The 16,186-nt window shown below is 36.8% G+C and overlaps 2 protein-coding genes across 8 annotated transcripts in view; both read right to left on the bottom strand.

Annotated features, from left to right (window-relative positions):
• Window positions 1–6,744: 6,744 nt before the first annotated feature.
• On the bottom strand, window positions 6,745–12,728 carry LOC132151880 (zinc finger protein Gfi-1-like). The gene is made up of 7 exons (XM_059560373.1): window positions 12,637–12,728; window positions 10,049–10,253; window positions 9,565–9,759; window positions 8,430–8,806; window positions 8,202–8,339; window positions 7,917–8,082; window positions 6,745–7,837 (listed from the first exon to the last, which is right to left on the bottom strand). The coding sequence occupies exons 2-7, from the start codon at window positions 10,158–10,160 to the stop codon at window positions 7,659–7,661; spliced, it is 1,167 nt and encodes a 388-aa protein (XP_059416356.1). The 5' UTR covers window positions 10,161–10,253; window positions 12,637–12,728; the 3' UTR covers window positions 6,745–7,658.
• Window positions 12,729–14,507: 1,779 nt separating this feature from the next.
• Window positions 14,508–16,186, bottom strand: part of LOC132151879 (ecotropic viral integration site 5 protein homolog) — a 58,207-nt gene continuing 56,528 nt past the window's right edge. For all 7 annotated transcript variants that reach the window (XM_059560365.1, XM_059560368.1, XM_059560364.1 and 4 more), the window contains one exon: window positions 14,508–15,095. In XM_059560365.1, the coding sequence (XP_059416348.1) occupies window positions 14,823–15,095 (273 nt within the window). In that variant the 3' untranslated portion in view covers window positions 14,508–14,822. The remainder of the gene's footprint in view (window positions 15,096–16,186) is intronic.

Raw genomic sequence — 16,186 nt, 5'->3', positions numbered from 1 at the left:
GAATTGGGGATGGGGCAATGATATTAGACCAAAACAAAAAACAAAAATAATGCATGGACTGTTACATAAAAGATTTTAGAGCTTTAATTCTACTGTAGCTGTGCAGCCTGGGCCTGTCTGTCACATTTTATTTGTCTCTGACCAGAGACTTTCTTTTTCTTCAACCTTTTTCTAACATGAATCCTTTTAGTGCTTTTGTCAGGATTCATATGCTATTAGATTACTCTTTAAATGTTGATGAAACAGAGCTATACTGATGTACTCCGGCTAAAGAAAATGCTCCCTATAGCAGGATGAATTAGATATAATGTCATGGAAATTTGACTTATAAATGGGGGTAGAGGAAGTACATTTCTGGGAAATGTCAAAAATGTTGGGAATTTTTTTTTAGGTATACTTTCCGTTAATTCTTAAACTAAATCACTTCTCGACAAGTATTTCATTGTTTTCATAATCCGTAAGTTAAACTGTCTGATTGTAAAAAAAATTATTACATGCTATTAACACGTCTACAATTTCATTTGTATGTATTTTGAAGATAATATGAGACCTTGGACCACAAAACCAGTAATAAAGGAATTTTTTTTCTTTTTCAAAATTGAAATTTATACATTATCTGAAAGCTGAAACAAATAAGCTTTCCATTGATGTATGGTTTATTAGGAAAGGACAACATTTGGTCGAGATACAACTATTTGAAAATCCGGAATCTGAGGGTGCAAAAAAATCCAAATATTAAGAAAATCGCCTGAAGTTTTTTGCAATGCATATTACTAATAAAACATGTAATTTTGATATATTTACAGAAGGACATTAACAAAATATCTTCATGGAACATGATCTTTACTTAATATCCAAATGATTTTTGGCATAAAAGAAAAATCTATAATTTTGACCCATACAATATATTTTTGCCTATTGCTACAAATATACCCCAGAGACTTAAGACTGGTTTTGTGGTTCAGGATCACATATTTAAAACTCTACTTTTACAGATCCAGAGAAAACCGAAACAAATAAAACATCCATTTGCGTCTCCTTTTGAGCGACAGCTAGCATCCAAATAGTGGTAGTGATATGTAATGCTAAATGAAGCAGATAAACATGTCTTTAAATGAGCAGCGATCTTCAGCAGCTTGTGGGGGCTCTCTACGTGACTGCGTGCTGTGCAGGGGTTGGTGGGCCCCTCTGTGAGATAACTAATGGAAAAGCTTTCAGGGCCTTAAACCTGAAGGAAAACGTCAGCTCACATTTGGCCACTCACCCAGGTCTAATATCTCCCAATCACCACTGCTCTTACCCATTTTTCCTAAGACCCCCTACACTTACACTCTCTCTCACACACATACATCAACCCCAGCGGACTCTTCAGACGGACTGACTCAGGAGACTTACCTTGTTAAACAGCCCTGAAAACAAGGACTTCAAAACAAAAGTGTGTGGCGTTTAGGCAGTAAAAGTGTGGTACTCAGGCTCAGCTGGGACATCCCAGAGCAGACTGGAAAAATGCTCCCTGTTCCCCTGAGTCTGTACTGAGGTGTCATGTCAAGCTGGAATTGGATGAATAAGAGTAGACTGACACTAAACACTGATGGCCTCACACGCTGTAACCTGATGCTGAGTTTAAAGCAAATCAGACTTTGCTATTGAAAATGCTTTTTAATTTATGGATTTATTTGTTTTGCTTAGTGTTTCAGTTTGTCTCTGTAAGTAAACAAAAGATTTGATATTCTGCATATTATATATCCTGATATAAAAGTGTTCTTATTTGTATGGGGCTTGCACAAAATGTTCACAAAAAAAGTTTTATGAATTATGTTTTATTGATGGGAATTTTTAGATTTCATAACATTCAAATACAAAATTTCATATACACAAATACATAGTTATAACATTTCTAATAATATATATATCCATCTAGTATAAATCATAAAAACCTTTCTCATGGATAGTGTGAGGGTCTGTCATCTGTGCCAAGCATGTTATGTTTTTTCTCTCTCTTTATTCTATCTACCTTTCTTTCTAAAAATCATGAATAATTTGTATCCCCATCCTACTGCCTGGTGACAGCTGTGCAGTTGTCTTGCAGTCTATTTTTCAGATGAAGTAAATAATGAATAAAGCGCCTCAACAAAAGAGCACAGTATCTGAGCCCTGTGTCCCTGAGACCTTCCACTGCTATCACTGCTATCCCATCACGGGTGTAGACGCCCTGAATTTCTTCTGTCACTCCTGTTGTGAGGGACTGCTGAGTAATTCATCTTTGATAAAAACCAAAACATGTTTCACAGGTGGTCTGTACAGTCCTAACCTGTTTAATTGCTTCCATGATACTTCTGCTTTAAAAATGTTGAAATTATTAGCCATAAAAATACACTTAATAAAACGACACTGTGTTGGACGTACATCAAAAACGTTGTATTTGCTTAAAAAATAGTTTATCCAAATACAATATATATGTTTTTTTTTTTGTTAGATTTTTTTTATATACACAATTACTCATGTCATTCCAAACCTTTGACTTTCATTCTTCTGTAGAACATAAAGATGAGATTTTGAGAAATGTTTTTTAATTTTTTTTATTTTGCTAAAATGGAAGTCAGTGATAACCAAAACTGTCTGGTTCATCAGAATATCTGCTTTTATATTTGCAAAAGAAAAGTTATTCAAGTTAAGAATGACATGGGGACAGTGTTGGGGAGTAACTAGTTACATGTAACGGCGTTACGTAATTTAATTACAAAATAAATGTAACAGTAATCAGTTACAGTTACTAAGAAAAAATGAGTAATTAAATTACAGTTACTTATGAAAATTGTAACGATTACAAAGAGGATTACATTTGAATATTTACACACATCCACATACAGCTTATTTCTTTCCCAAATTGCACTAAAACATATGGGCCATAATATCCGAGACGCGGAAAACACATTCGTAGAATCCAGTCATAAAAATGGAATTCAGCCTATAACGCGGACGCAATATGCCACATTTTGGACGAATAAATCAAAATTAGGTTAGTACACTTGAATCAAAACCCGATATGGACTGATGTCTGTGAACATTAATCCGCAAAAAGACTGAATATGAATCCTGCACATTCTGCGTGTCTGTGGAAATCAGGCGCTGACTGGACATCGGGAGAACCGGGACTATTCCCGGTGGCCTGGCAGACGATTTGGCCTTCTACTTTAATATTGTTATTGTATAATTGCAGGCTGAATATACTAAAGCGATTATTTCCGAATCCGCCATTCGATAATTAAATCTCTAATAAATCATGAATCGGTTAGTCGTGACTGGCAATGGTTGGGCTCGCGCGCTCTCCGCGCCTCCGCCGAACGGTTTGGATCAGACTCCGAGTAATCAATGCGAGAGAGAGAGACCGGAGTGAACTGTGTAAGCGCACAGCTGGAGCAGAGAAGCGACTCTTCTGTTCAGGGTTTCAGGTGCAGGTCAGTTTCATCTGTAAATATGCTAATGTAGTTTTGTCTTTGTTTACTTAGTCAAGCAGAAGCAGCACATTGCTCGCAATCACTCAAAATACTGTATAAACGACGTCATTATTATCTTTTGTAATGTTACAGTAGTAAGTTAGCAGACAAATCATCATATTTTATCATAGGTTTAGGGGGAGCTAGTGCATACAAAAACACAACCCTTAGGAAAATTAATGTAGCCTATGGTATGGCACTAACCGTGGTTTAACTACGGAATTTGTAGTAAAAATAAATACAAGTGGTAATTCATTTGCCAAAAAAACAAAATTGCACTTACAAAACATGGTAAAAGTCAAATAAAAATCTTCAGTATTAAAGTCATGAGAGAGATGGATGGATAATGGAAGTGAAGGTGCAGTTCAGGAGAGAACTCTTAATTACGTTGCAAGTCCCCCAACCTAAGGATTCAAATCTTTTTCATGTCAGGTCCAAAAAAAAAAATAGGGTTGTCCATGTTTCAGAATGGGTTGTGGGTGTATGAGTGTGAGATTTCCCAGCCTATTTTTTTCCCAGTCCGCCCCTCATGGAAATTAATCTCTAGAATAGTCACTTCTTGAGCATTTTTTACTTATTTTGAGAAACTATCATCATATCATATCATATACAAAGAGACAGCGGTGTTTCAGAAAGACACCAATGTTTCAGGAGTTTAGTACACAAAATAGGACACATGCTTATTAGATAACCGTATTTGAGTTGATGTATATGCTTTTATTTTTTTTATTAACTATTTTTCCCCAAACCATTGTTAGATGCAGTTAGATGCCTGTAGTTATGCAAAGATTTGGTTTCAAAAACAGTATCTATAAACTATTTCTTTTGATTTTAAATCTGCTTTGAACTTCAGATCAATCTCAAAGTTAAAGGCTGTACTAAAGTCTGATTGTGTGGTGGATGTGTTCAAATGTGATCATCTTAATTCAGGTGATGAAGGATGGTGAAAGTCTGACAGTATTGAGCACTACTGTAAGGTTAAACCTGCATGGTGTAAAATGGTTGAAGATGATTAACAGTTGCAAATTAACATTCATTAGAAATTTATAAAAGTAATCAAAATGTACTCAAAAGTAATTAGTTACATTACTTTATTAAAGTAATTAAAAAAGTTACACTACTATTACATTTTAAATAGGGTAACTTGTAATCTGTAACCTATTACATTTCCAAAGTAACCTTCCCAACACTGCATGGGGATGAGTAAACAATGACAGAATAATTTTGGGTGAACTGCTGCTTTAAGGTATTGGATTGCTGTCCGATTCTTAAATTAAAAACTTTGTCTCTCATCTCAAACCTAAGCAAAACTTAAGAAATCCTTCATTTTTTATTTGTAACTGACATTAATTTAGATACTCCTTACCATGAAATAGCCATGTATTTACTTCTGTAATGCACCACCTTGTGAATATTTCCATGTATAACTCTTTAAACCTTTAAATGACCAGACAGATTATTGCAACCTTTATGTTATGTTTTTGTTAGTGCAGGTGTGTGTGTGTGTGTGTGTGTGTGTGTGTGTGTGTGTGTGTGTGTGTGTGTGTGTGTGTGTGTGTGTGTGTGTGTGTGTGTGTGTGTGTGTGTGTGTGTGTGTAAGCTAAAGACTGAAGTGCTCTGATTACTCGCCCACTGAAATTGATTGGACTCTTTTCAGGACTTCTTGTATTCATATTTGATATGCCTGGAGGCTTAAAATCTTCACTGAAATCTGGCCTGGCCTAATGGTCCACTTGAAGCTTGTACTTTCCCTTTGAGTGAACTGCAGAGGATTGAAACGGGGATACTCACCTATGTTAAGGCAGTACAAAACCACATCCATATGCTCACTGCACTTCCACACACACACACACACACACAGCACTGTAATGTTCTCTAATAGGGATACTAGTAACTAATGATGCATTTTTTATTTTAAATGACGTCTTGGAATATAACTACAATGATTCTATCAATCTGACAGTCATGAATGTTTTCAGCTGTTGATAAAGTCAAAAACGAAGGAGCCGATTACATATTAAAAATAGTCCTAATTCCTCAGGCGTGTTGGATTTTCCCAATGGCAGTAGGACATGTAAACCCCACAGCTGTGTGCTAACCTCTATTTTCTCTGGAATAAATATGGATTTTCATGTTCACCGCAGTCAAATCTTCAGGGTTTTAAAATATTCAGCATTTTCACGGCATAAATGCAGTAAGATTTGAGCCATAAAAAGTCAGTGATTTTTAAATGGTGCATGGTGTTCTATGATTGTGTCTTCCCTACTGTGCAAAAACTTATATATATTATAATTTGATCTAGACTGTTGAGGGTAGCCTTTTTTTGGAAAATGGGAATTGAATATTTTTTTCCTTATCTGGCATATATGGGCGGTTGCGTTGTTGGAAACAGATATTAGACCTTGCACTATTTACTTTGACTGTGCCAGAGCCCTGGAAGGTTTTCGTTATATCCCAGGGCCATGTAGACTGCAGGGAAGCAGAATGCGTGACACGCCCTTCGGCGAGTGAAGTGTTTCTGCTGAATAAACGCTCTTTATTTACACTCAGTTTGGTTAACAGTAGAGATCCAAGAGTGTTTAGAGTGTAAATAAAAGGGGATAATTATTTTCACGGTCAGATAAGATAGCTAGAAAAACAAATAGACGTTTGATTTGACGACATTTGCATCCGTGATATCTTAAAACAGGTATAATTAAATTTCGATTAAAAAAACGTGTTTTTGTTCAGATTTATCAGATTTATCCTGTTTTTGATGACTTAATTTATCTGTGCTAGTAATTCAGAATTGCTGCAGTTAATTATAAGTTAATTTAAATATAAAACAAATCGTGTAAATCGAAGAGTGCTGAATAAATGTAAATGTGACAATTTCTCGGGCTTTGCAATAAATCGTTGGAAAAGTTGACAATCTGTTGTCTGTAACTAAATGGACAAATACAAATATTCAAAATATGACTTCGAGTGTCAGATAAATATATATATTTATTCTTTTTTTATGAATAATATAACGAACATGATTTACTCTTGGTTTTCAATTATTCTATTCCGTGGTCTCCTTTCAGCCTACAGTGAATTGTATTTAAAGACATAAAACATAATTGATCAATCATCTTTATTTTTCTATAGTATGTTTCTCTTCCCTTTCCATTCTAATATTAAATAATTATTGATTTCCCGTTAACCTAATTATTGGTCTTTCCAATATTTCTTATCTTGAAAATATACACTGATTGCGAAACACATTTGGAATTTCCAACAAGTTGTTTCGAAAAAATCATTTTTATTTTAAACAAGTAATGAAATACTGACTATATTTAAAATAAAGAAACACGTTCATTTACAGACATGAAATGAAAAAGCCTCTGCTTAGCTCAAGATAAGTTATTCGTTGCGCGCACTAGCTACCGAGATTTTATAAATCTGCATGAAACACAAACTTTGATTACACACACAAAAAAGAAAAAATACACACTAGAAATAAATCTCTGTATATTCTTTATTGCAATAAATAGTGTAAATGACAATTTAATTTAATGTAATCGAAAATTTTGACAATCTATATATATAGCCTACGTTAAAGAAAACGAAATCTAATTAGAAATAATAAAATGATGAATGGAAAGGCTTCGACATGTTGCCAAATCATTTAATTGGGCTATAGTACACAAACAATCCTTTTATTGATGAAATCTCGCAGTCTTATTGTAGTGCTTGTTTTGCCAGCATTCCCTTTGCAGCCTTGAAAACAAAGTGACATTCTTATGAGATGCGCTGATTTTTCTCTCCTTCAGCTGATATTTTGGGTGATAGCCTACAGTGTCCTTTCTCGCGGCGGTTATATTTCGTCCCTGATTATTTTGGTGATAATATTTTGGGTTCAGACACGATGCCTGGCATGTCTCGGCAGCGGGCTATTGATTTGGATCAAGATACCCTGTCTAACATCACCGTGAAAGCTGCCAGACCTGCTGGCCTGCTGCTGACTCGTAGGCAAATCTCACAAAGCATAAACAGCTCTACAAACCAATGTAAACGCTTTTAATCGCCTTCTCTGAACACTGATTTAATGTTTTCTGAATAAGCATTTGTAGCTTTTTAAATGAAAAAGACTTTTAAAGGTTGTCCAGTAGTGTTTGGTAAAGTCCTGGACTCGTTTCCTCACTTCAGTCCGTGTTGTGTTTCCTTGTGTCTTCTTAAATCGACCTTGCGCTGGAATCCTTTGCTGCAGAGGTCACACCCAAACGGTTTGAATCCGGTGTGCTTTCGACTGTGTGTTATCAGATTGGAGCTCTGACTGAAAGCTTTCCCACACACCTGACATTTGTGTGGCTTCTCCCCTGAGAGAGAAAATCCACACGTCAGCGTTTTCCGTCAAAGGTCTATGTCTATAGATCAAGCTCTTTACATTTGGCTTACCTGTGTGGATGAATGTGTGTTTCTTCATATCTGATTTCTGGTGGAATCTCTTTCCGCAGTACTGGCACGGGTAGGGCCGTGTATCGGAGTGGATGAGGAGATGCGTGGACAAAGTAGATGATCTTTTAAAAGTTTTCCCACAGATTTTACAATCAAAGCTTCTCTCCTGTGGAATGAAATGCTTGTTTTTAGAACCTCATTTTCGCATGCAATCGGTTTCTTTTAGACAGGTTTGCTATGGTTTTCATTATTTCCCCAAATAAGAACACGATCCGAGCGCTTTACCTGTGAGTGAACAGCTCTGTGTTGCTCCAGACTGACCGCGTGTCCGAACGTTTTCCCGCAGATGTCGCAAGCATAAGGTCTTGTTCCACTATGCGACCTCCGAACGTGGACTTCCAAGCCATGCGGTGTGGAGAACACCTGTGGAACAGAGAGGACTACCTTGAATAATGTCTAATCGTGATTTGTAAAAATCCGAGCGAGCTGTTTGCGCTAGATCGGCTACATTACCTTGCTGCATTTTATACATTTGAATGCGCCATTTAGCAGGAGTCGACTACACATCACATCAGAACTGGATTTCATCTCAGTTCCTTTTCCCAGTATGCTGTTGTCATCATAAAGTCCAGAGGCAGTGGCGCGCTCGAACAGGGTGGCAGTGGAACCATAACTGTTGTAAATGGTAGCACCAGATCCTCTTTCGTTGAAGAGAGAGGACTCGACCACGCGATCGTTGTAATAGGCTGGAGGAGAGCGGTGATGGTTGAGAGTATGCTGGACCAGCTGTCGGATTTCACATCCCGAGTACCTGCTCCACGCGTAAGGCCTGAAGGGGACGGTGAATGGATGCGTTTCTTCACCAGAGGGTGAATAGGACTTTTCTGACTCTGTTAAAAAAAAAAAATCTAAGTTTTAAATAAAACTGTTGAGAATTACAGTAGCAGTGTAGCACAGGGTTTAATTGTTTCAAGTAATTTATAATTAATGTCACGTGCGATTTAGCCTATGCCTAATTCTGTTAATGTTAAATTCGAAAATAGGCCTATCTTAAATATTTTTAAAATGAAACACAAACGTTTTTTAATCATATTTTTTGGGGGTCGCCGTGATTTTGCAGGTAAGACATGTTCCTGGATCAACATTATTGTCCAAAAAATATAGACCTAACCCTACCCATAATTTATTCCTAAAATCAGTGTGAAATGATAGCTGATAAACAAGGGTGTAGAAGCACCGAAATCCGATCATAAGCCTAAAACAGATATTTCCTGAAAAGTTATCCCTCGATTCGGATTTGTTTATTGGAATGTTGTTCCAGGATCAACAAGGATGGTGAAATCACGCTCATCATTTTTTGTTGTGTTAATTCCGTCCGGTATGACCCGAAACAAATGAAACGTGCCCAAGCTGCCCAATATCGTTACTACCTCGTGCAAATAATTTCCACCAGGTAAAATGTTTTGGTAAAAAAAGAAAACGTTAAAGAACAGGTTGACAAGTATATTCATAAACAAAAGAATGATGTGGCCTAGCCATATAACGGACACACACACACACACACACACACACAAACTAAATCATGCATTCACACTGTAGACCAAGTTGATGAACTTCATATATCTACACGTTAAGAGATGTAACGTACCCGGTGATGCTGATGGTGATGGAGGTCGCCAGAAGTCTTCGTAATCTGAGGAACGGTCGCACACGCTTCCGTCACTGCTGAGAGGAGACTTCGAGGAAAGATCCGCTTGATCCACCAGGTGAGAGTCCGGAGAACAAGCGCCAGTCGTGTCGCCGGTCAGGACAACCGGACAGCACTCATCTGAAGTTTTGCTTTCTGTTAGGAGATTTTTTTTCCGTAAAACCACAAAAACCACATCTATATATATATATATATATATATATATATATATATATATATATATATATATATATATATATATATATATATATATATATATATATATATATATAGGCATATGCTATAAAAATAGATATAATAAAAGGGTTATAGGGTATGGTTAAATTAATAGGCTATATATACACACACACTTTTTGTTTGACGACATGTTTGATAATTGCGATGCATTTCAAATTATCAGCAGATTTATCTTATTTTGACATACCTGCACATATATGAGCTAAAATAGTATCAAGTCTGTTGTGGTCATCTTCCAAAGATCGCGGCTCGTGGTAGCTGTGTGCTTTTTTGCTCTTCACCAAGAAAGACCTAGGCATTGTGTCTCCTGTGGTTCCTTCCTCCTATGTCCTCAGTCATTAGTGAAGATCAGGCAATCTGTCAGCTCCACGGACGCGGCGGCTTTTTTATCTCTGAAAAGATTTGAAGACCATTGGTTGAGCAGCGCGTCTGTAGAGAGGACACGCGTGAAGCACTTCTCTCGTCTGCCAGGTGTTATGAAGACAGGTGCTTTAAAGGAACAACTACCAAGCCTTAGGCCTGTGATTGGTCCGCCCCTCTACGAGAGGACAGACAGGTCCGGGGGGAACCGTGGCTAGATCAGGATAAGTGATACACTGTTTTATCAATGTGTTACTCAATCCCTATAGCTGCAGGGGGAGAGGAAACGCGGAGACGGCTACCCAGCCTGCGCCTTCTCCATAGATTTGTGCAGGCTCGTGCATTAATGATTAGCTGTTAACTTATATTTTGTTTGTTTAGTTAACAATATGGATATAATCGATGGATAATCCACAAGGGTGCATTTTGTGTCCTTATTGTGTAGCCTAAATATCAATTTAAATGCTTATAGGCATTTTTCTTGAAGCATCAAAAATGGAGTATAAAATGTAGGCTATTTTATTTTAAAATATATGCTTGTATTAGCAAAAATCCACAATTTGATAAAAAAAAAAACCATTTAATTAGAAAAGCGTTTTGTATTTATTCTATAATTCTGGATTTTGTTTCATATAGTTTGAGACGTGTCATCTTTGTTATCGTCACTCCGCCCCCTCATGTAAAACTGCTTTAGAGCTCATAATGACAGACTAAACGTCATCACAACCACACCTTCAAGTCTCCTCTCTTAATGACTTTATCTTGTTTTGTCACGTCTGTCAGGATAGTCAACACTGTTATAATTTTGTAAAGAAAACAAAAATCATTTGAAATGGACATTTGTAGAAATATCAGCATTAAATGATCTTTCTAATAAACACATTGTCGTGACCTTCAGCGCAATGCCCAAACTACAAAACAAATGAACAATATAAACTATAAAGTTTTGAACGCGTACATAATAGGGTATAGTTTGTTAAACATTTGAGATGGCTCAACTGAATCCTTTTCTGAAGTTACATTCTGAATAGCCTATAGGCTAATAACCTATATTTATTTTTAAAGAATTAGCGTATTTACATTTTTAAAATAGAAATCAACTAAATTAAGTCTAGTTCATAGCCGAGATTATAATGCTGTTTAAAGTTAAATACCTTAAAATGCTGCTCTTGAATTTGATTATGGGTTTATTAATCGAAGTGATAAAGGAAAACTTGGTTTTTGTAGCCTTGAAATAAAGCGGTCCACACGCGAGCGGGGTCACGGTGTTCTCGAGTTTCGTGGCTGCTCAGTGAACAGAGCTGCCTTGTTCGGAGTGGACGCTGGCGATCTGTCGTGGACACAGTCAGTGGGAGCACATAGTCTGTGCATCATTCGGTCTCACCTGCCTTTGACTCGCAGACGTCTCCTAAAATGAATCGCTTCACTTGCGCAAGTAGGCTAGTGGAGTGTGTAGTAAACAGGGAAAACGCTGTAAATTGATGTGAGCGAACCGTGAAATTGAAAGTTACTTACTGCTTCAACTAATTTGTAAATGGTCGGTCACTTTTTGACCAATCTGTATGGATATCTGAAGTCTGTCTCGCCCATCAGAACACTGATAGGCTACCTACAATCGCTCAGTGCAGGATCTGCAGTGGAGATTGTCAGTTCTTGCCAACAGCAAAGCGCAGGAAATCAAAGCGCAATGTGCCCTCCGTCGATTAGACCTGCCATCTCGGGGCATCCGGTAGATATGATAATGCCTGCAAAATCTTGACTGATGTTCAAACATGATCTCACTTTTACTTGAGCATCATATAATTATAGCTATTTACCCGTTTAAGTGACAGAAAACGGACTTTAGGCTAATACGGAAGGCTAACGGGAAAAAAATAATAATTTTATGTTGCTCCCAATAAAATCTGTCAGGATACATTAAGTAGCCTAACTCGCAGAATAAAATGGATTGACAACAAAAATCCTGACCGGAGTCTTGTTGCTTTTCTTGTTAAATTTTAAAGTAAATCATTAATATACAGCATGCTGCTTATTTATAAAGAAGCTACGAGAGAAAATATTAGGCTATTTCTCAGAACAACGAACAACCATGGTTATATCAAAACGCTTAACGCAATGTTTTTTTCTGTTCCTTCATGTACGTCTTAATTGACAAACTAAATGTAATCAGCTAAATACCAAGCGTTGCAAATGAAATCGTTTACATTTGCACTGATAAAACAATGCTGAGATGAGTCAATCAGTTCTATTAATGTTAAATTCGTGAATTCAGTTCGAAACTTCATGCAAAGATGGAAACGCGCGAACTGTGATTTTGCTCTTAGAGAAACCCTGATTTAAGAATTGTTTAATAATCGATCAATCACTTTAAATTTGACAAGGGCTCATTTGCCAACAGGAATTTTCAGTGCTTACCTGATCACGCAATTCGTTGCAAGATGAATTCAGTACAGACGTGGTGTGTTAGTTTAAGGCAAAGAGTGCACAGCCCATCTCATCTCATGAGTTTTAGACGTAAGAGCAGACGAAAAAAAAAAAAAAAACTTCCTGACCGTTATTTTCAACACGTCTCAATAGTAATCCTCCGGTGTAAGGAAGGCTGTAGCAGTTGTTTATTGAACTGTAATGTTTGAAGCGTGAATGCTTTTTATTTGTCCTGTAAGACATGAGTTACATAAAATGTAATTAAATAAATCAATCTAGCACAACACAGGACAAAAATACACGTCCAAACATTGGTGACATTTTTCATTCTTTCTCGATTTCTAAAGAAACGAATTTCCAAACTTGTCTATTGTGTGTGTGTGTGTGTGTGTGTATATATATATATATATATATATATATATATATATATATATGGAGAAAACAAAGGTTTTCATTTTTAAAGACTTTAATGTTTTATTCTGCTCCTGCATGGGAAATAGCAAACACAGCATGACATTCGTTAACCACTATTGATTTATATTTGTATTGTATTGTATCTTCAACACATAGGCCTTTCTTGCATTGTCAACAGTAAAGCCTCCAATGCCCACATGAGCATTCCACAGGGATTCTCTGGAAGGTTTTAGTTTATATTAAATAAAGTTTTTACTTTAGTGTTTTGTGCTTTGCAAGGTTGTTTTGCAAAGTCTTTATGAATTTTAAAAGCTGGGCAAATAGTTGACCATCTTTACATCCATCATGATGGGTTTTAAGGCTTGTTCTCAGGTGCTATTCAACTCCAGCCAAGCAAAACATCATAAATAGCGGACTGGTAAGAAATAATTTCATTCCTTTGCTTGAAGATGACTTCTAAAGTCTTCAAATAAACCTCTGGGACATACAAGCTCATGGAGGAGAACAACAATGTAGAGTGAAGCTCAATTAAATATATGGCCATAAACAGGGAATGGTAGTATTTTTCATTGCCATTAAGTGATATGCATATCATCTGTGCAAAAATGCAAACTGATTCAGAAGCTAGGTGGTATGAATACAGATATGAAATAAAAGGAGGGACAGTGTGTGTGTACATGTATTCTCATTGGCTCTGAATGGCTGTGAGTGCTTGTCTTAAGTAAGGCCAGAAAAGTGAGAACATTGTTCCAGAGCCAACTCTCCCTGCCTTCAATTCCATCAGTTAGCCGGAAATCATGATTCATAACATACTCCGCATACCACATACTGTTGTTGAAAATATTATAAATCAGCAAGAATTTCATTGAAAAAAAAAAATCCATCCTGTGAAATGGAGAACTGACTAGGTCAAAGCTACAGTACATAAAAAGTTACTGCACAGCAGTGTGCCAGGAAAAGTTGTTGTCTCCAAAGACCTCCCAAATTCAGCAATACATCCCTTTCAACTTAACTGTACAATACATTACAATATAGACACTACATCCATTGAATACATATTTTCAAGTAATAATGGAGATGAAAAAAACCCCGAAACATGTACATATTTACATAGATGCTGGTTCGTTGACCCACACTTCATGAGTTCAAGACCCAATCATATAATTCATGCCAGGAAAACAAGGCTTGCTAACTTTAGATATGACACCACTGTATTAATATGGAACAGTTTAATGTGCATTTAAAGATGATAGTGTTCCGTAATACATTTCCCTCAAAAGAGATGTTCACTGGCTTTTCATGGTCTTATTGTAAAAAAAAGGTTAAAAAAATAAAATAAAAGCTATGAGGATGCAAATTCTTAATGCTTAAAACACTACACTATACAAAATAGCTTCTCGTAATGTGAAAAAAAAAACATGGGTTATTAGAAACACCCCCTTTTAAGGTTTGGGAATCTTGTGCCACAAAATGTTGATTTTTATTACAAGGGTCTCAAAGAGCCTAAAGTGGCCCATTAGTCGTCCTTATTGAGGCTAAAATTAAAAACTAGTGCCAGGACATACATCTGACGCATTTTGGCAAAAACAAAACAAATTCAGATGTAAAACATGACCTCAAGAAAGATATGACTCTATAAGGCTTTTCAAGTTCTCCAGTTTGAGTCCCATGCTCAACGCCGCAGGCAGATTTAAAGGATGAGCTTACAAACATGCTCTCCTTCCCAGAACTTTGAAGGCAGTTTGTCTGACCAATCCTGATGATCACACTGTTGTTGTCTTATGGCTGACATTTGAAGGCACACTAAGTCGTAGGGCATCTCCTTCCTCATCACCCTCACTTTCTGAGTCCTCCAGGTTTGGATGTAGTGTGATCTGGCCTCTAACCTGATGTCTGCTCAGCTGGGGCGACAGCTTCACTCCGTCTTCATCAGAGGACTGGTAGGATTCATTGTCCCCTCCATAGTGATTGACTATATGAATCCCATCAAAACTGGGTTGCTCGTGTAAGCCCTGCTGCCCTCTTAAACACCGGATCTATGAGCAGAGAAAGAGAGCATCAGCACAACTGAAACTTTAACACCTCAGCCATTTCATTTGACAACATGCAAATAAATAACAGGAAACAATTTCTTCACAAAAGATAATGATAGGAACGCTAACACCAAAGCACATCTCACCATAGAGGGCACCATCAATTTAAACAAACACATATAGTGGGATAAAGGGGTCAAAATGCTTAATTAAACAACTTTAAATACATAGTCAAAGGGATAGTTCACCCAAAATTAAAATACTTTTTTTCACTTTCATGTTTTATTAAACCTGTATGAACTTCTATAAAAGAAGACATACTGAAGAACAACTAAGCACCAAAAAACACAGACCTTTTTCAAAATATCTTCGAATGCATACAGTTTTGGAACATGAGGTCGAGTAAATTATGAACGTTTTAATTTTGAGTGAACTATTTAAAAAGCAAGTATTAAGTCAGCAGGTCATCAGGACTTGAGGGATAAAATAATGTACCATATAGTAATACAACGTTCCAAGTCCATCAAATTAAAATGAAAGTCCATGCTCAAAAAGGGGCTTGGGGCAAATGCAATAGCCAACTGTAAAGCCCCGTTCACACAAACCACGATAACTATAAAGATAACGATATTAGCGTCCACACCAGCAAACGATATTGTCTGTGTATTCTAAGCGGACGCGCATCTGCTGCTTTAAATTCCTGAGCTCATTGATTGATTCTGATTGGTTGGCAATGTTTTTAGCTTTCATCAGAAAATAAAAATCGTTCTGAAAGTGATTCCAACGATATCGTTTCTCTTTGCCTTTATCGTTATAGTTGTGGTGTGGACTCCGCTATTCTTTAATATTGAGAACGATTTTTAGAACTTTATCGTTATCTTTATAGTTATCGAGCTTTGTGTGAACGGGCCTTAAGCCAATAACAAAATCCTAGTTTGAAATGTGGTTTTGAAATGAGAAACGTGCTCTGTGGTATAACACACAGTTGAAGATGTATACAGTCTTACCTGAAACATTCTGCCACAGAAAGAAAGACGTGGGGAGAGACGCATTCGTGGGTATTTCAGTTTAACCACAGTCAGTAACATTGTTTC

Source organism: Carassius carassius, chromosome 10 (genome assembly GCF_963082965.1).
Source record: "Carassius carassius chromosome 10, fCarCar2.1, whole genome shotgun sequence".
NCBI lineage: Eukaryota > Metazoa > Chordata > Actinopteri > Cypriniformes > Cyprinidae > Carassius > Carassius carassius.
The sequence above is the reverse complement of the archived record's forward strand: the minus strand, read 5'-3'. Positions and strand labels throughout refer to the sequence as shown.